Source organism: Ictalurus punctatus, chromosome 2 (genome assembly GCF_001660625.3).
Source record: "Ictalurus punctatus breed USDA103 chromosome 2, Coco_2.0, whole genome shotgun sequence".
NCBI lineage: Eukaryota > Metazoa > Chordata > Actinopteri > Siluriformes > Ictaluridae > Ictalurus > Ictalurus punctatus.
This window is the reverse complement of record NC_030417.2, coordinates 26,981,310-27,000,845: the sequence shown is the minus strand read 5'-3', so window position 1 is coordinate 27,000,845 and position 19,536 is coordinate 26,981,310. Positions and strand designations below refer to the sequence as shown.

Here is a 19,536-nt window from a genome sequence, read left to right as displayed (position 1 = left end):
ATATTACAAACAGCTGAATGGTGAGAGATTCGGACTGTAGTGCTATGAAGCTGTAGCTCCATAATCCAAAAGGAAAACGCGTTCTCGGTGAGTGAATCTCTTCCTCTCCCTTCACTGCTTTTATGAAGGCCAGATGGTGTTGTTCATGACTTTTTCACACCTGACAAATGGGTGTGGGAGTGGTCTTTTATTGGTTGACATGATTCATCGTGAAATCTCTCTACTCAAACTGCGCTCTATTTTATTGCAATGACGTGTCATTGAAGGGGTGGTTAAAGGGCAGTTTGTGATAACTGACTGACAATATTGTAGATTTTGAACCTAGATGCCTTTTCTTGGTTGAATACATCTTATAAAAAAATGAACACTTGTTTCTATGATGTTTATTCTAATTTGCATTTAAAAAAAAGCATCCCGTTTAATTTCGGGTGATTCTTGATGTTCAACTTTTAAATTAATTTAATAATAATAATATAATCACGGATTGAGTGCTGTAAACATTGAGCATAACAATGCTTGCATTTGTATATACAGAGAGAACATGGGATAATTGTCTTATATTTTGCTGTTTTGACTGTAGTGGGAAATACACTTTGACCTCATGGCTAGTACTGTGATCCCCAATGTCTCCCCTACACCCACGGAAGGGGTCTCAAACCAACCAAACACTCTCTCTGGAGCTGATATAGCAGTGCTTGTTGTGTATTTCATATTGATCCTGGCAGTAGGACTATGGGTAGGTTTACTTAAAAGCACATTCATACATTAATGCAATGGATACAATTTTGTGTGTCCTTTAAGGTGCTCTCATTATATATATATTATATATTATAATATATATATAATATAATATATTATATTATTATATATTATATATATTATTTCATTATTTTCATTTCTTAAGGATCATGTTCATATGACTGTGACATCCGTCCGTCATGATAAATGACAAACCTACATGCAACTTTATAATGGATTATTCCATGCTATCTTAAATAACACTTAAGTACATTTTAATGGCAAGTGATAGATTTTTATGCTCAAGTAAGGTTGTATTATGTTAGATTGTCATGACAGAGTCAGGAGATGATAAAACATTCAACAGCTTACCAGGTGGCATTAACTGGAAACTTGAACAAAAGTGAGCACTCTGCAGTCTGTTGAACTCTATATTTGGAAACATTGATATGAAACCCTGCTGTATGACACTGTTACATAATGTAGGCTTTGACAGTGATGATTCATTAAATAAAAAAGGTTTAATGATTAATTAAATAAAAAGTTTTATAACAGTTTCAGTTGAAGTCCTCATATGATTTTTAGAACTATTTAAGACAAATGTCATGACGCCATAATAACAGAGTTATGTACATTATGCAAAATGAGTTTAATTTATAGTGTTTTTATTATAGTACATTAGCACCATAATAAAATTAGAGTGAATTTGGTTATGATGTTTGGCATGTCACTTCATCACCATTGTGTAACATACGGGTCATTCCAGCTCAAGTGGTCCAATAATTGCGAAGTTGGTTTCTCAACCATTTTTAGTTTTCCATTGTTTTGAGCAATTATCTCTTATGCATTAGCATTGCAAAATTATCAGGTTTTTGTTGTTGTTGTTGTTGTTGTTGTTGTTGTTGTTGTTGTTGTTGTTGTTGTTAACTTGGTTTAACTAGAACGGCCATCTTTGTGTGATGGCACACAAAAATTTTGGTTATCCTAGCTCCCTGGAACATAAACTGATCTCTAGAGCACAGTACAATCTATATGTACAGAGGGGGAAATAAGTATTTAACATGTCAACATTTTTTTTCAGTAAATATATTTCCAATGAGGTTATTCACATGAAATTTTCACCTATAAAGAATTCACAACATTAAAGTCCATAAATAAAGTTATGTTTAATAAAGTGGAATGACACAGGAAAAATGTATTGAACACGGTAACAAAAAGCAGTTCTCCAAGGCAAGGTAAGGTAAGAACCAGGTGAAATCCGTAAGTAGTTAGAAAGTAATTATACCTCCCATCTGTGCAAATTAATATCAGCTGGGTTAGTAAATTGATGGTCTATAAAAAAGCGCTTTTTTTTTTACCAAAGTGTCACACAAGAAACATCTCATGATGGGTAAAAGCAAAGAGCTCTTCCAAGACCTTTGGAACCTTATTGCTGTGAAACATACAATCCAAAGCATAATACAACGATCCAAAGCATACAGCAAAGGAAACTCTCAATTGGCTTTAGAGAAAAACAATCAAGGTGTTAGAATGGCCTGACTTGAATGCAACTGAACAAGATTTAAAGACAATGTGTTTAGAAGAATGCACCAAAATCACACCTGAATACTGCGGCCCATTAATTTCTTCATACAGGAAGCATCTTGAAGCTGTCATTACAAACAAAGGCTTCTGCACTAAGTAATAAATAAGTTTCAGTTAGCATGTTCAATACTTTTACCTGTGTCATTCCTCTTAATTACACATAACTTTAATGATTGGATTTCTTTATATTTGTGGATATCTTGAGTTACTACCAAAGTCTGGTGAAAATTTCATGTGAATAACCTCATTGGAAAAATATTTACTGAAAACAATGTTGATGCGTTCAATACTTATTTCCACCACTGTACATATATAAACATTTAGCACATTCTTGTTCCTTAGATGCATTGCTCAAGATTGCTCACAGTTCCATGTTTAGGGTCAGTTTATAATAGGAAAGATTTGAGTCTCAGTCTTAATTTTTTTAGGGGGTACTTTGGTAAGTATAGTGTGCATGCAGAATATTTCAGGTTTGAGACATTTTTTATGGGGGTGAGAAAGTGCAAGTTTAAAAAAAAAAAAAAGCCTCATTTTTGGGTTCAATATCTCAGGTGGGGACCAGATACAAACCTGAAATTTTCACAGAAATAAGTCCTCTATAGTGGCATTCTGCTGTAAAAATTTGAGTTTGAGTTTAGAGGTAAACTCTACAGGAGAGTGGCCCTCGTGGACCAGATTTGAACCATCCTGATTTATCATGTTGTTACAGGTAATAGATTTTATTCAAAATATGGAAGCACCGTGTTCAGATGGGTGTTGAAATTAACAATAAACAACGTTATAAACAAAGCTGTGGTGTTGTTTCTCCTGTGATAAGGCAGTAATTGAATACAGCTCAGAAGTCACTTACTGTTTTTATCACAGGTATTGAGGTTTCCCTGAACAGCTGTATAACCAAAATTTGTTTTTATTCCATGACACAAAGATGGCCGTCATAGTTAAACCAAATAAAATGAAAAGAAAAGAAATGTATAAACTGGTGGTTTTGCAATGCCAATACATAGCGGTAATCACTCAAACAAAATTAGGAAAATTAAAAACAGCCGAGCAATCTGCATTGGAGCACTTCAGATTAAATGACCCATACCAGAAATCCACTGATTTCTGATTTTTTTAATCAACAGAACTACACTATTTGACTCTATGGCAGCATCAAAACTAATGAATGTTTTTGGTGTTCATGACAGATGACGCTTACTGGAATAAGCCTTTATAAATGATTATACTGTATGTATGTAGGTTTATTCAACATTCTGGCATATTGCACAGCAACGTATCAAACTCGAATGCTCTGTACGAGACATTCTGCACCAACATATTTTAACCAAGCTAACCTCTACCAAAACATTATTTGAATGTGATCGATATGTAATAAATTACCTCTTTTGTAAACATATTGAGTGTAGCCCACTTTATGCGTAATGTTTGTGCTTTTCACAACATATCAGTAGACTTATTGGGCTCATGAACCCTTCTCTTCTCTGTACACATGTTCAGACTTGTGGAAACACAAAACACAACATATTTTCAAAATGCAGAAAGTCTCTGTATTCTCAATAGACTAAAGAATTTACAGAAGAAATTAGGCTTATTTCATGAAGGTGGTAAGTCTAATGATATGTCATGGGTGGTAAAAGAGGTCAAATTATTTATTACATATTGATCTTATACAAATAGTGTAGTGGTAGAGGTGAAATACATTGGTGCAGAATGTGGCATAGAGAGCATTTGAATGAAAGTTTGAGCAATGTATCTTGGTGCCAGAATGTTGATATTAAATGTGTAGAAGGTGCTGCATGTGAACATTTCTTCTGTGAGACTGGGTTGCTTAAGTAGGGTTACCCATTTTCTAATAATGCCTAAAAGATTCATTTTTGGTGTAGAGAAGGCTGTGTATTTCATGGCAATACTACAGCTATTGAAAATCACATTTGTAATCTAATGCTTTGCTGATTTCAAGTCTATGTGGAAAACCAAGAGAAGCACAGTGAGTGGATATTTCCTAGCAGGCAAAAACATGACCTGGTGGCCGGTGAGTTCTCACAATGAACATAATATCTGTACACAGTATGAGATTTAGAGATTTTTCTGGATGAAGGTAAATGAGTTAGTAGTGATCCTTTGGTGTTTTTTGCAGGTGGGCACATCTCTGTTTGCTAGTAATGTGGGCAGCGGTCACTTCATTGGTCTGGCTGGATCAGCAGCTGCAAGTGGCATTGGCCCAATTGCATATGAGTGGAATGTAACGCTCTAATAGCCACATACAGACACGATATCCTTTCTGTAAAATTGTAAGATATTCAACAAATGTTGGTATCATTAGACTCTTTCTTCATTTTTTCTGATAGGGTATGCTGGTTGTTCTGCTCCTAGCCTGGCTCTTCCTGCCCATCTACATAGCTTCTGGGGTGAGGGAGTGTATACATAGCAATACATCATTATTTATGTTTTATAAACATTACACTGTTCACAATTTTTTTTTAATGTTCCTGTAGGTGACAACTATGCCGGAATATCTTCAGAAGAGATTTGGAGGCAAAAGGATACAGATATTTATTGCTATTTTGTCATTATTTATTTACATCTTCACAAAAATATCGGTAAGTGCCGAGCATTGTTCCTTTCTACACTTTTGAAAAAATAATTATTCAGTATAAATGATTTATTACTGTATGTAGCCCTTTTTCATTCTAAACATTTGATTCAGCATAAATGGAAACTGCAAATTGCCATTGCTTACTGGCATGTATGTGTAGCATTATATACATGTAAATAAAACCAGCAGGCAGCAAGCACAATATTCCCAAGTGAGAAAACAGCCTCTGGTCTAACATTAAGCAGGGCTTCTGAATAATGAATGAGATGAACTTTGCAATGTTGTTTAACGGTGCAGTAACTACATTCTGGGATGTAGTGGTTATAAAGTGACCTATTGTAAGAAACATTGTAATGATTTGTTTACTCCTTGACCCCACCTCCTATCCATGCCCATGTACACGAAGCCATGCCTCCCAGAATCTATTTTGACCTGCAGAGGGTTGTTTTTTTCGCATTAGTTTGGTGGCTGGAAGCTAACTTTCCATCACGTCATTCATCTTGCACAGTTATAACAAAGCTATAAACACACAAAACACTAACACCCCAAGTAACATACTGATTTGTTGGTGCAGCCATTGATCCGAACAGTTTACCAGTTTATAATATTAATGATACAAGAGAAATGTATCAGTGTCCAGCTTTATAGTCTTCATGGTCAGCAGGTTTCTTCATTTTGGAAAAGCAGCCCCCATATTTACTCCTGTTTTATTTCATTCTACGTCATTACACCTTTTGCAGCATATTACATTTTTATCCATCATTATTAGTACCTGGCAACACTGCTATTTAGGGTTTTCCCCCCAGAATTCTGTGATGTTTGCGTTTCTGCGCAGTAAAGATGTTGGTGGACCGAAGGGCTCTTGTGGTCTATAACATGACCAACAAGAGGGATGTAAAACATAGGCGAGGAGTCCAGGGTCCTGTTTTTCATACATTTGACAACAAATCCAAGATTAAATGATGTATGGCAGATTTCAGACAGGCTAATCAAATTCTTCAATTGTACATGAAAACCTGATTGGTATAGCCAGAATGAGTTGTTTGCGATAGCTGTGTATTCCTCTTTTTGCATGGAATCAAACGATATATCAAGAAACCACAATCGATTGGTGAGTCAACAGTTTGCTAATGCAAATTGTATGGAACAATTGCACAATTTAGGTTAATGCGTTACTAAATTAGAGACATTAAATCATAATAGCTTTATTTAGGTTTGAATAGACCCATAAAAGCATTTAAATATATGTAACAGTCCCCCTACAATTTCTCTGTGGATGGTGCAACCCAGCCTCATATCTTCAGGATCATGTCAAATTAACTATAATCAAATACAGCTATTTCAGTGAATGAAGAATGAAGAAATAAGAATGGGCCTCTGCACGGGCCAGCGTTTTCTTGGGCGGACATTAGATAGTAGAGCATCATTTCAACAGAAGCATTTCTCAAATTTTCCACAATAGTTACAGTATTAAGAACAATAAAAAATATTAACCAGTGCACCTTTTATAAAAAAGAGAATCTATTTTTCAAACTGTATGAATGGCATGTGTGCAGGTGGATATGTATGCTGGGGCTGTGTTCATTCAGCAGGCTCTGGGCTGGAATATTTACCTTGCTGTCATTGTTCTCCTCATTATTACTGCTCTCTATACAGTAGCAGGTGAGTTTGTCTGTTTCTGATTAGTGCTCCAGTACAGGTACTGATCTCCAGATATCAAGCTTAATCAAACACACAACAGTCTCAGGAAGACACATATGACTTGTTTTATTATAATGATTATGACAATGGCTGCGGTGCACTTATATTTTGAAGAATGTCTTTTTAGGTGGCCTGGCAGCCGTCATCTACACTGATGCAGCTCAGACTGTCATCATGCTGATCGGGGCCCTGACACTTATGGGTTTCAGTATGTAGTTTCCTTTTCACCTATCTGCCAGCTATTTGATCTATGTTTGATTTCTGGACATTTGATGGACAAATAAACTACTATATTTAAAAAACCCTACTCTAAAAAAAACAAAAAAAAAACAAAACAAAAAACTACTGTAGCTAGAACATTCTGCTCCTTTAACTACTGTTTATTTATTTTATTTTTTTTTGCTGTCACTCTTGCTTATGGGAAGGTTTTGTGGAGGTTGGGGGCTTGCAGGCCATTTTTGTTGGCTACAGCAATGCCATTCCCTCCATTAGAGTCCCAAACACCACCTGCGGGATCCCTCGTGAGGATGCCTTCCACATTTTCCGGGATCCTGTGACCTCTGACCTTCCCTGGCCAGGGGTGCTCCTGGGAATGACGGTCCCCTCCATATGGTACTGGTGTTCGGATCAGGTGAGGGAAGTAAATAAGTTGTGCAAATAGTGTGTTTATTGTTAATCCTGGAGGTTGGATCATTTTTTAGAAGCACATGTGTGTTATTGATCCGGCATTACACATAAATTTTATTAAATCAAGTCAAGCCAAATACACAGTGGAAATGAGAAAATAAGCAATACCATAAATCAGTGGTCAATGAATAAATGAATAAATGTAAGTCAATAACATTGACTATCTTGTTACAGTGGTGCCTGCCAATGGGTGGGATATATTAGGCAGCAAGTGAACAGTCAGTTCATGAAGTTGATGTGTTGGAAGCAGTTAAAATGGGCAAGTATAAGGATCTGAGCAACTTTGACAAGGGCCAAGTTATGATGGCTAGAGGACTGGGTCAGAGCATCTCCAAAACAGCAGGTCTTATGGGGTGTTTCCGGAATGCAGTGGTTAGTACCTACCAAAAGTAGTCCAAGGAAGGACAAACTGGCGACAGGGTCATGGGCATGCAAGTCTCACTGATGCGCTTGGGGAGCAAAGGCTAGCTCGTCTGGTTAAATCACACAGAAGAGCCACTATAGCACAAATTGCTGAAAAAGTTAATGCTGGCTATGATAGAAAGGAGTTAGAACACAGGGTGCATTGAAGCTTGCTGTGTATGGGGCTGCATAGCCACACCCCTATCTACCAATATTAGGCAAGTGTCTTTAATGTTATGGCTGATTGGTGTATGTAAATTATTTAGCTAAAGGCAGCTCATCAAGAAAGCAAACCATTTCAGTGGAATTTCATATATGCTGTATGTTTATTTTATTTATCCTCCTAATTGATCTGCTGACATTGATTTATTAAAAAAAAAGTTGACAGTAGAAACAATTGGTCAGATAAGTATGCGTTTATTTTCTGCTTCTTGTGTAAAACAGGTGTCTCAGCTGTTCAGGGCCGTTGTTGCTAGTCAAACGTCTTAACATAAAGAAATACAATGAAACAAAACTATTTTAACTTAATGTCTTAATTATAGCCATGAACTAGTCACTAGTTAATAACAGTACTTTGTAGATGAAGAAGTCTATGTAGCTAGACTTGAAAGTTTAGTTACCCCTGAAATATATTTGCTTCTTCCTTTAAGTTTCCATTAATGTTTCTTTTATGACATTACAGTTAAATGTGGTATATATATTCCAAAAAAGACTAATTTTGAGTTTTTGTTTGGAGTGCTGATTAAGTGCCTTTCTTTTACAATGAAATGTGTTGTCAGTATTACTATGTGCTTTACAGTTTTTCATCTATGAATTTATCATCATCTTTTCTTCAAACCCAAATTGACGAGTTCCCTTCTCGCCTTACATGTGTGTGCAGGTTATAGTGCAGCGCTCGCTGGCTTCTAAGAACCTCTTGCATGCTAAAGGAGGCTCTTTGCTGGCTTCCTACCTTAAGGTCCTGCCCTTCTTCATGATGGTGCTGCCAGGCATGATCAGCCGAATCCTCTATCCAGGTCCTCATACTAAAAGACATGTCTTTAGAGCCCATTTATAAAAACCCTTTTTATTTTCTTTCATTAAAAAAGCAAGACAGTTCTGAGTGTTCATGCGTGCATTTTGGTCCTTATTTGGTGTGGTTGTCTAGATGAGGTTGGCTGTGCAGACCCTAAAGTGTGTGAACAGGTTTGTGGGAATTCTGTGGGCTGCTCTGACATCGCCTATGCCAAACTGGTCATGGAACTCCTTCCTTCAGGTCTTTTACCCTTCTTTGGTTATGAATTAATCTTTCGTGTTGAGTTTCTTGCTATCAGGATGGTTGACACACACATGAATGTGTTTTCCGTAGGTCTGCGGGGTCTGATGATGGCCGTAATGCTAGCTGCTCTCATGTCTTCGCTGACCTCCATTTTTAACAGCTCCAGCACTCTGTTCACCATGGACTTGTGGAGATATTTCCACCGTGCTGCCTCAGAATGGGAACTCATGATCGTAGGCAGGTAGGACATGGCTTAATACACGTCACTCACATATAGCTGGACACTCAGGTCTTTAAAATTGTGAGGAAAAAGGGGGGACAGTTCATCGTTTCAGGTCATTTTGGTGTTGCTTTCCAGGCCAGATAAATATAAAGCGCTTTATCCTGGTCAGGGTCACGGTGGATCCAGAACCTAATCCAGAAATATTGGATGTGTAGCAGGAGTACATTCAGGATGGAACAGCAGTCCATTACAGGCGACCATGCTCAGACACACACACACACGCACACACATACATCCACACACTCATTTATACCTAAGGACAATTCAACCAATCCACCTTCTGGCATGTACACAGGGTCATAGGTAGCATTTATGCTGGATCCCCAGTTTGCTCTTGCACCCAGTTTTCCCAGGTTTGGCTACAGAGCCACTGCAAGTCAGTATAAATTGGCTTCTGAAGATGAATGAATGAATGAATGGAAATTTACTTAAACTTCCCTGAGTGTTATTTGATAAACTTGCTGGACGACTGTTTCTACTCCTGCTTACGAATGAGTTTTGAAGGATTATTATTATTTTTATTTTTTTTAACTTAAGCTTCCATCATTTATTCTCACTTGGTTCAGTGAAATAGTGTGCTGTAGTGGATGCATACAGATCTTTTGTGTGTATGTGTGTGTTCAGAGTGTTTGTCCTGGTCTTGGTGGTGGTGTCTGTGCTATGGATCCCCCTGGTTCAGGCCAGTCAAGGTGGCCAGCTCTTCATCTACCTCCAGTCTATCAGCACCTACCTGCAGCCGCCTGTCTCTGTTGTATTCATGGCAGGCTGCTTCTGGAGAAGGACAAGCGAGAAGGTACTGTATGTGTGTGTGTACACGATCGTTCATTTTTATTGTGCTATAATAGTCCTAATGAAGTAAGGCATATATATCAGTAAGGCAATCTATGAAGCCCACATTCAAAAATTATTCAAACTTGGCAGTGATTCCTTGTAAGCATGTTTATAAACCCTAGAAATGCCTCATAGAGCATTATTAATGTGCTATAAAAATTCTTTGATAGCTCATAATAATCATATTGTAATGCAGGTGTCACTATTCATTATAATGTCACGTGGCGTGATTACTGGTGTATAATTATTATAATGATTATTAAAATGGCAAAAAGTGAGCGCTTGAAGTGAAGTGAATTTGATCAATTATAACTCATTATAAGCAGTAAGATATTTATTTAATTTTCATAATGTTGTAAGGAAAATACACTTCCAGATTAATTACAAAACACAGACACACTGACGTTTGAAAACGTATCTCAAAATAACAAAGGCACATATGAAATAACCACTCGTTACAGCTGTGGTGAGCAGAAAAGCATTTCAACTGTATAGTGGGAACAGACTGTTAAAAATTAGACTTGGATAAATATTGGAAAAAGACCAGGTAATGTTTTTCCAATCTTCAGCGGTCCAGCTAAAGTGAACATTATATGTATAGTTCTAATGATTTGTGAAAATGGGCCTCATATCTTAGCTTGTATATAGCCTTGTTATGACGGTATAACTGCTTTGACACTATATGACACTCTACATCAAATGTTGTAGTCACAGTCTGGTAGTTTACAGCCACCATAGTTTGTAGCAGCATTGATAATAAAGAAGGGATGATGAATGGAAAAAGCAAATGAAAAAGTTGGAGTTTTAAGACAATCCTGCCTCGTTCTTTCTTTCTTTTTTTTTCGGACACAATGACTATATGGACGTGTTAAGTCTATATTGAACAAAACAGGACTAAGAACATGTGGGTAGTTTTCATTAATCTGTTGTATGTTTGTCTTTTACACTGTGTATGATTTAGGGGGCATTCTGGGGTTTGGTGCTGGGGCTGCTGGTTGGCATTACAAGGATGATTCTGGATTTCATCTACCCTGAACCACAATGCTACGAGACAGACACCAGACCTGAAGTGATCAAATCTGTTCACTATCTGTATTTCTCAATCATCGTCTCGCTGCTCACACTTGCTGTGGTGGTGTGTGTCAGCCTGGCCACAGAGAAACCCACAGAAGAACAGGTCAAGAACAAGCAGCAATAATGTTAGATAATTAAAGGGGCACATTGTAAAGTGTCTTTAAACCAGTAATAACCAGATGATTGCACAGTGATACCGAAGAAAAGCAGTGACACATGAAACTGATGTTAACATGTGCTGTATGTCACAGATAAGTCGGCTGACGTGGTTCACAAGGTTTGATCCTGTGAAGAGCAGTGAGGAAAATAAAGAAGCTGGAACACTTACTATCGATAATGGCTTACAGCATGACCAGGAGAAGAGTCCAGGAAATGTGGCCGAGCACACAAATGGTGCGTTTTCCTTTATTCAAAGTTACTCATTTTAGGTCATCTTAAACCTGGCTTTAGTAACGAGTCAGCACTAATGACAGTCCATCCAGTAGGGGGCATCAGAAAGTCACAAATTAAATTGAATCTTTTTGCCTTCTCAGGAAGTAGATTAAGTTTAGTTCAGGTCCAGGTGCCTCTTAATTTTCAAATCTAAATGCAGAGTGAAAATATACTGAGGTGTTAATAAGGTTAAAAGTCATGGATCACAAAGACTTGAAACTATTTAACTGTATCAAGAATTTGCTTCCATAATGGCTTTAAAAAAATTTTTTTTTTAAAAATTAAAAAATAACTCTCTCATCAGACTCCAGTACACGACATGCTGAGACACGCTCTAAACTGAAGTCCACTCTGCTCTGGCTGTGTGGGATGGATCAGGATTCAGAAGGAGAACAGCCCTCTTCACCACCACCTGAGGCTGTCGCGTGCTCCCTTGAGGAAGAGCCCTGTCTGAGGCATGTGGTAAATGCCAACCTCATTGTCTGCCTGTCAGTGGCAGTATTTCTGTTTGCCTTCTGGGCATGACAGGCCTTGAGTCTTAATATCTCAAGGTTAGGGACACTAGTAATTCTTGAAAGGTTGGTCAACATTTTATGTTTAAGTTATCAAGTAATTAATCATGTAAAAATTTAAACATCTTCAACTCAATGCACATGGACAGAAGCATGGTGTGTAGAAGATGGAGCAAATGGTTACGCCTATTTTATTTATACAGAATAACAAGATATTTTTACAAGCTTCGTACACAGAGATGCAGGAAATCCTTTCCTTTATTTTCAAATGTATTCTGTTCACTACGCTTTTTTTTTTCTTTAAAAGAAGTACGTTTACTATTTACTAGCCAATAAATACTTTGAAATAAACCAACACAGCTCAAAGAGTCCATTTGGAACAGAATTTATTTTTTCTTATTGCCTGGCATTTTATTAGGTAATTGTAGGTCATTGAACTTGCTGTGTAGGAAATACAGCAGTAATCAGTACAACACTGGAGTATCTTTGCTTTGAGAGATGCGCAGAACCAACTCAGCTGCAGAAAAGGTGCACACAGTATCAAGGGAACAAAAAACAGTTTAACAAAAAATACAAATCAACATTTACAAGCCTTTAAATCATTTAAAAGTAGCCTGTTGCAAAATTTAAAAAAAAAAAAATAAAAATAATAAAATAAAAAGATCTGTCAGAAATTAAATGGATTTATGACTTTCTTTTCTTAGTTGCTATTTCCTGAGTGTAACTGAACTATCAACTATTCACCCCCATTTTTTGTTGGACTGTCATTCTTATAACAAAAATAACCAAAATTACAAGCAAACCATGCAAAAAAGACAAAAAAAAAAAATTCAACTAGATCAAATCAAATGAGATATTTTCAGTCCAGCTTTTCTGGGAATTTAATATTTGGTCCTTTTCAGAAGACATCAATGTCATTGTAGCATTTCCTTCTTAAAACATCTAAACAATTTTACCCCAACAGCACACTCAAGAGAAAAATAGCCATCTGGACTTGTTGTACTTGTTGAAAAACAATGCATACAGATGGTCCAAATGACTGTTGAAACACCATGTAGATATCCACTTATTTGAATGATGTTTAACAGATATGTGAGATGGTTTTATTGCTGTACTATTTGGTCCATTTGATCAAACCCTGTGCTACTTCACAATTTCACTCGTTTACTTTAAAATATTGATACAGTGATTGTCTCATTTGTAAGAAGAAAAAAAAAAAGAAAAAAATGAAAGAAGGTCTAAACTGCAATCAACATTGCACCACAGGAATAAAAGTTCTCAAAAATCAATATTTCAATATTTAGCCATACAATGCTTTTCCATATGTATTCTTTTAAAATCAAGTTTTTCACTATTATACATTTCCTATAACAGGTCTTTGGTCTCTCTGAAAATCGCTCCATTATCTCTCAGCTACTCAAAATGAAATCCTGCACTCTTAGTAACCGAGTTTAAAATAAAGATGGCTGTCAGGAACAAGACAGTATGATAACACACATAACAAGGCAGCGCACACAGAACTGGGTGTGTGACTGTGTGTGAATGAGAACTTAATTTACATAAAGCTTGGTTTGCTTTGTCTTTGCTGTTCCTTTGCAATTATGTGCAGTAAAACACTCTTGAAGGCACAAGTAATAATATGCATGTATGTAGTTTACAATACAAAACACAAAAAATAAACATATGTGAAGTTAAAGCCTAAGCAACTGGAATCATTCTGGCACGAGAGAGGGGGTACAGTTTATGTGATAATGGTACAGTACAGCGCATGTTTATCGCTTACCTCAAGCTTCAATTTGTCAGCAATGTTGAAAAAGTAACCACATTTAAAAAGTTCCGTCGGTGCCTAGAAGACCCTGGAGTGCCAGGATTGTCTACAGAGCATCGCTCTGCCTCAAAACAGCATTAACAGGAGCGATTGGCTGCATGAGGAGGAGGAGAAGGAGGGAGGGGTTTCATCTCCTCTTCAAAAGATGGTACTCTCTGATTGGGTCTCAGCATCAGGGGGCGTAGTCACAGGCTGTTCCACAGCTATATGCGGGACAAGGAGCCGCCCAGACCCCTTCAATGTCACATCTGTGCAATCAGAACTTACAGTTACAGTCAAATCTCAGAATGTATCCGATTGGCATTTACTTACTTACTACTAACTGCTTAGATGTTTAGAAAAATAAGCTAGTAAACATCTAACACACCACGAATTTGTCATTTTGCTAGATGCATTTAATTCTTAAATTCAAAATCAATGAGAAATCAATAAATGGAGGCTATTTATTAACTCGAATTGTAGCATGTTTAGACATTATCCGTGGTGCGGTGGCCTCGTATCCTCCTTTATTCCATAATGTACTCCTAAGTGAATGTTAGGAAGCAGCATACAGATCAGGGGTCTCATTTATCAAAGTGTGCACAGAACAAGCTCAAATTCTGTGCACGCAAACCACCAGTATGCAGTAGAAAATCAAAATCTACCACAGGCACGTACATAATGAAACGTCCCTAAATTGCCATATATGGTAAACAACTTCCACTTTAAAAGGGTGATTTTATGGATATGTGTGCATTCAATCTCCCCATTTTGTAAAGGAGAGATGGCATGAGAAATCCCTCATTGTATGTTGTATTTTTTGCTGCAGTATTTGCAAATGTGTTGTAGTGTGAGTGATATGAATGCATGTAAGCCATGTCATTATTCTGATCATGGTTGGTTGGGGTTGGGGCACAGTTGTTAGTACATTTGTGTCGCACCTCCAGGGTTTGGGGTTTGAATCCCACCTCTGCTGTATGCGCAGAGCTTGCCTATTCTCCCTGTGCTTTGGGGTGTCCTCCCCCAGGCCAAAGGCTGATTGGCATTTCCAAATTATCCGTAATGTTTGAATGTGTGTGTGATTATGCCCTGCGATGGGTTGGCACTAGGCTTGCTGCGATAGCCGGTTTTCCCGCTGTTGGGGCCACACACCAATTACATCACTTGCCTACTGCGGCACCACCCCCACCGTCGTTTTGTCTTTTTATAGTAATAAAAAGCATTTAGTTCAGCTAGAGAACGGACGCTACAATTAAAAATTTAACCTCTGCTCAATTCAGCATGACCTGAATGAGTCTGAGTCGCAGCACAGATCAGATTTAATTTATTACGTGACGTGAGTGAGGCGAGCTGACTGACAAGACGATGGCAGAAGATTCAGTTTCAAAAGTTCTATGTTTAATATAAGCGAGTTCGTCATTGTATTGTTTTGTAGTTGTTGTTTTTCATTAAGAATAATGATCCCACCAAGCAATTGCCGCCCACGAATTACTGCTAATTCGAAAGCGAAAGTGAAATGAGCACGATCGGGCATTCATAAGAGGGGGAAAACTGCCACCACCCCCACCCCCCAGCCCTGCCCCCTGGTAATACTGGTATTACCGGTGTTGTCACACGTCGATTAACTGGTGGAAAAATTCACATCCACAGTCACTTCCCTAGTTGGCACCCCACCCAGGGTGTCCCCCGCCTTGTGCCCAGAGTTCCCTGGTATAGGGTCCAGGTGTAGGATAAGCGGCATGGAAAATGGATGGATGGATGGATGGTTGGGAAATGTCAGACCAATCTCTAATTTCTCAGTGAAGTGTGCCCTTAACAAAAAAACTCAGAAGAAAGGACTTGTGTGCAGAGGGCTGCTATTGCTGTACTTCGTTGGCGACTCAGAAAGTGGAGTGAATTATTGGCAGAGATTAACTAAAATTGCACTGGCCAAATGAATGTGACTGATGATCCACTCATCACTCAACAAAAACATTCCTGCTATACTAAAAAATAAAAGCCCTGCACAAATCTACATGTGCTAAATCTTCAAGTGAGGCATCATCTCAATCCATCTCGATTTTGCATTACATTTTATACAGTGTCACATGTCTGCAACTTGTTTTGAGCACTGCAGTCAGCAGTTAATCTAGCCAATTATCCTGAGAATAAGTGTGATGGGAGCTTTCATAATCATGTGATTCTACCACTAGGGGTTTCTGCATAAGCACAGTCAGGGTAGTTTGCACATCCTCACACACAAGACGAGCTTGATGAATCACATTCTTTGAATAGAAACGTGTTTGCACAATTGATAAATAAGACCCCAGGGCAGTTTTATAAAGAAAGAGTTTGCTGTTTGCTATGAGTTTGCGACAAGCGTTGTTGCACATGCAGGTTAGCTAGCAGTTAGTCGGGTTTTTTTTGGACAAGCAGTGTTCGTGTGCAAAAGACAATGAGGCATTCAGCAATAGCGCTATGTATTAGTTTTGGCATCCTTACCATAGCCTGCAATTCAACTCTTAGTTCACAGGCAGGAGGTCACACATCTGTAACAATTTAACAATGCCACGTCATGCTCAGGACACCCAATTAATTCATCAATTACTCATGAATTACTTGTCAAGCAAGACCTTCTGATGGCATTGGCTCATCAGAAAAAGTAATTAACCCCAGCGCTGTATGACTCACAGAGTGGTCATGATTAATTGATTGAAAAAGATTTCCCCCATTTCGGTGAAAGAGCACTTTATTAGAGATGAAAAGATGGAGTGATAAGCCTGTAGAAGTGGCCTGAGGGGTGCAGCTGTAGATTGCAGTGCTCGTGCTCATGCAGATGGATAGCGAAGGAGCCGTGTGGTGAAACCGCAGAATGGGGTGCTGTTCAAACCAGAGTGGAGGGGGAAGGGCATGGCTGGCAAGTGCTGAACTTTCCATTACCACGGAACAGCTTTGATTCCAGAAGCGCATGCTTTTTTGCTGTCCCAAACACTTTTTTTTGTTTGTTTTTACTCAAACTAAAACACTGCACATATCATGTGTCCATTATTCAGGAACTGCTCAGATTTAGGCTTAAAGATGCATACATTAATTGATAGTATGAAATAATTCACTCATATTTACACCTGCACACTTTAGAATGGATGTGCCTTGGACAAAGAATCCCACAGTAACCACCCAAACAAGATGAGTGATTAAATGAGAATAATGTTCCACGCATGCTAGAAAATTCTCCAGTGCCTGGTTTATCAAGCTCACAGCAATCCATATGTTTCCTGTAACAGCTAGCCAAATCAGATAAACTCTCTTTCATTAATGTCATGTATGCTTTTAGAACTGGTTGCAGTACTGCACACCAGCTATCTATCAAACAGATAAATAAATAGAAGGGCTAAAAAAAAGGAGCAGTCAGACCTCAGCTGAGACAAATTTGCATTTGAGCAATCTTGGGAGAGTGTTTTGTTTTTTGACTGTGTTGTGAAAACTCTCCAACTTTGCATTTTCTTTCATGTAATTCTTTCTATTGTGATTTTACCACAAAACTAAAGATGTAATTCAGCGCTTGAACATGTACCTTTGTCTGAAACGGCATGGCGTAAGAACCATTTGCAACCAAAATGTATTGTTTTCTGTATAGAGATATTTTATGAAACAGGAGTTAGATAATCAGTGGAATGGCAATGAAGTACGAGTAAGATGAAAAATGATCAAAAGTGAATGATACATGATAGTGATGGTGATGTTAATGAGTTGCAAGCTAATGGCAGAACCAGCGTTCTAGTTACTACCTTGCCCAGGATAAGATCCTCAACCTGTGGAAGTATGTGGACAGTCAGTAAGATGTTGTAACTGTGATCGCAGTCAAAAGTACAGAGAGCTTTTTCTCTGCAACATTTGAAAGCTTCCACCTTTATATAATGATGTAGGGAAAGATTGAGGGCAGAAGTTGGTTTGGCTTGTGCTTTAAATAACGATTCATTAATGAGGTCGATGATTTGCTTCAACATACTGAAGCTCAACATCCCCAATTTCCAAATGTATTATGCCCTGATTTGCTCATGTACTCCATATTTATGTTTTGTTCCTATGAGAAAAGAAGAAGAACGTCTAACTGACTTTTTTTTATTATTATTATAACAGCAGTTTACTTCCTGAATTCATTTTGCCAGCAAGACCTTTAAAGCATCTGATTATTTGCCGTTCATCCAAAAATGACCACAGGTCAGACTTCCTATACTTTGTACACACCATTTGATATTTGTATGCATTGTAGGTGAATTAGTTGTGCTTTGCTGTACTGGCTAAATCTGTCATTAAGATTATTGTGAGGCTACCCAAGAAGTATTGTGTAGGGCGGCAACTAACAAATCGGCCAGTCAGTTTTTCTTAATCAATCAATTAATCGGATGAAAGAAACGCAAACTTTCTATAGCATTTTTAGTAAATTTAAAATAAAATCCTCAAATTAAATGTTACAAATATGAACTCCAGACTAAAATGTTAGATCAACACAACAGTTTGTTCAATTTATTTATATATATATATATATATATATATATATATATATATATATATATATATATATATATATATATATATATATATATATATGAACGAGACAGAGAATTGCGCAAACAATTAAATATATATTAGTTTATATTATATACAAGTGTTTATGCATTATTTTTTATGGATGCACAAAAAATTAATTAATTAAACTACAGTCTTAAATTAATTATAAAATCTCACTTTCACTGGACCTTAGGGTTTGTGTTACTCACTGTCTTTAGGCATATTGTTGTACTTATGTTTACCTTGACCATACCGCTACACTGTTTATCACATCTACATTGCAAGTGAAGAGCAACACGTCCTTGTTACTAATAGATTGCTCCCGTTATGATATACAACAGGATTTACACTGCAAATGTGCAAATATAGCATATAATGACAAACTTTAACTGAACTACACCTTTTAAGCAACTCGCAGTAGTTTCCCCAGCCCCTTGTGCACAGTGAAGCATTTTGGATATAAACATAAAAGTATTGTAAAGTTTGCAGGTCTTCTTCACAGCATTTAATATAAAACACTTATTTCTGCTGTCACTTGAGATTTCACCACTGTGTGATGGTGACAGGTCAGGTTGGGCATAAAAGGTAATGTTGACATAAAACAGTAAAAAATGCTGACATAAACAGTAAAAAAGTAATTTTCATTGACTCTGGGTATCTGCTAAAGCTATCTGCGTCATATTACATGGGTTTGACGCCATGTGCCATTGACTAAAAAGCGGCTTATACTTCCGGTTAGTAAAAAAAACAAACAAACAAAAAAAACACTAGTGTTCCATTGGAGACAATATTACCCTTCTAAAATTCATACAATGGATGGAAGAGTACATGGTGCATAGAGTGAGTGTGTAATGTCATTTGGGACACAACTTTTGTCCCATTTGCATGCGCCAATGCATGTTTTCGGATCAGAAGTAACGTAGTGAGTAAATGTACCCCGAGATTCGTTGACAACGATTTTCATAATCAATTATTATCGATTTTATCGATTAGTTGTTGCCACAATACTGTTGCCACAGTATTATGAATAGGAATTAAAAATAAATTCAGGTCAAGCATATATAAATTTTCATATATAAC

The 19,536-nt window shown here is 37.4% G+C and overlaps 2 protein-coding genes across 8 annotated transcripts in view; one reads left to right on the top strand and one right to left on the bottom strand.

The window, feature by feature from the left end:
• Window positions 1–17: 17 nt before the first annotated feature.
• slc5a11 (solute carrier family 5 member 11) lies at window positions 18–13,833 on the top strand. Its single transcript, XM_017493648.3, has 16 exons — window positions 18–87; window positions 581–736; window positions 4,283–4,354; window positions 4,460–4,564; window positions 4,671–4,730; window positions 4,818–4,922; window positions 6,475–6,580; window positions 6,747–6,827; window positions 7,045–7,250; window positions 8,589–8,724; window positions 8,856–8,963; window positions 9,057–9,207; window positions 9,874–10,042; window positions 11,042–11,257; window positions 11,406–11,547; window positions 11,891–13,833. Exons 2-16 carry the CDS (start codon window positions 602–604, stop codon window positions 12,109–12,111), a joined length of 2,013 nt encoding a protein of 670 aa, XP_017349137.1. The 5' UTR covers window positions 18–87; window positions 581–601; the 3' UTR covers window positions 12,112–13,833.
• Window positions 12,468–19,536, bottom strand: part of arhgap17b (Rho GTPase activating protein 17b) — a 38,412-nt gene continuing 31,343 nt past the window's right edge. For 4 of the 7 annotated variants that reach the window (XM_017493608.3, XM_017493617.3, XM_017493643.3 and 1 more), the window contains one exon: window positions 12,468–14,174. In XM_017493608.3, the coding sequence (XP_017349097.1) occupies window positions 14,065–14,174 (110 nt within the window). In that variant the 3' untranslated portion in view covers window positions 12,468–14,064. Of the gene's footprint in view, window positions 14,175–16,386; window positions 16,434–17,672; window positions 17,697–19,536 lie in introns of all 7 variants that reach the window. The other 3 variants (XR_001815499.3, XM_017493638.3, XM_017493626.3) reach the window with 3 other exon arrangements.

What these genes read in the sequence shown, in the direction of transcription:
- slc5a11 (XM_017493648.3), top strand. Translation starts at nt 602, where the DNA reads ATGGCTAGTACTGTGATCCCCAATGTCTCCCCTACACCCACGGAAGGG. An exon ending in GGAGAAGGACAAGCGAGAAG is followed by an intron (nt 10,043 to 11,041) that starts GTACTGTATGTG and finishes TGTATGATTTAG; the next exon opens with GGGGCATTCTGGGGTTTGGT. An exon ending in TGTGGCCGAGCACACAAATG is followed by an intron (nt 11,548 to 11,890) that starts GTGCGTTTTCCT and finishes CTCTCTCATCAG; the next exon opens with ACTCCAGTACACGACATGCT.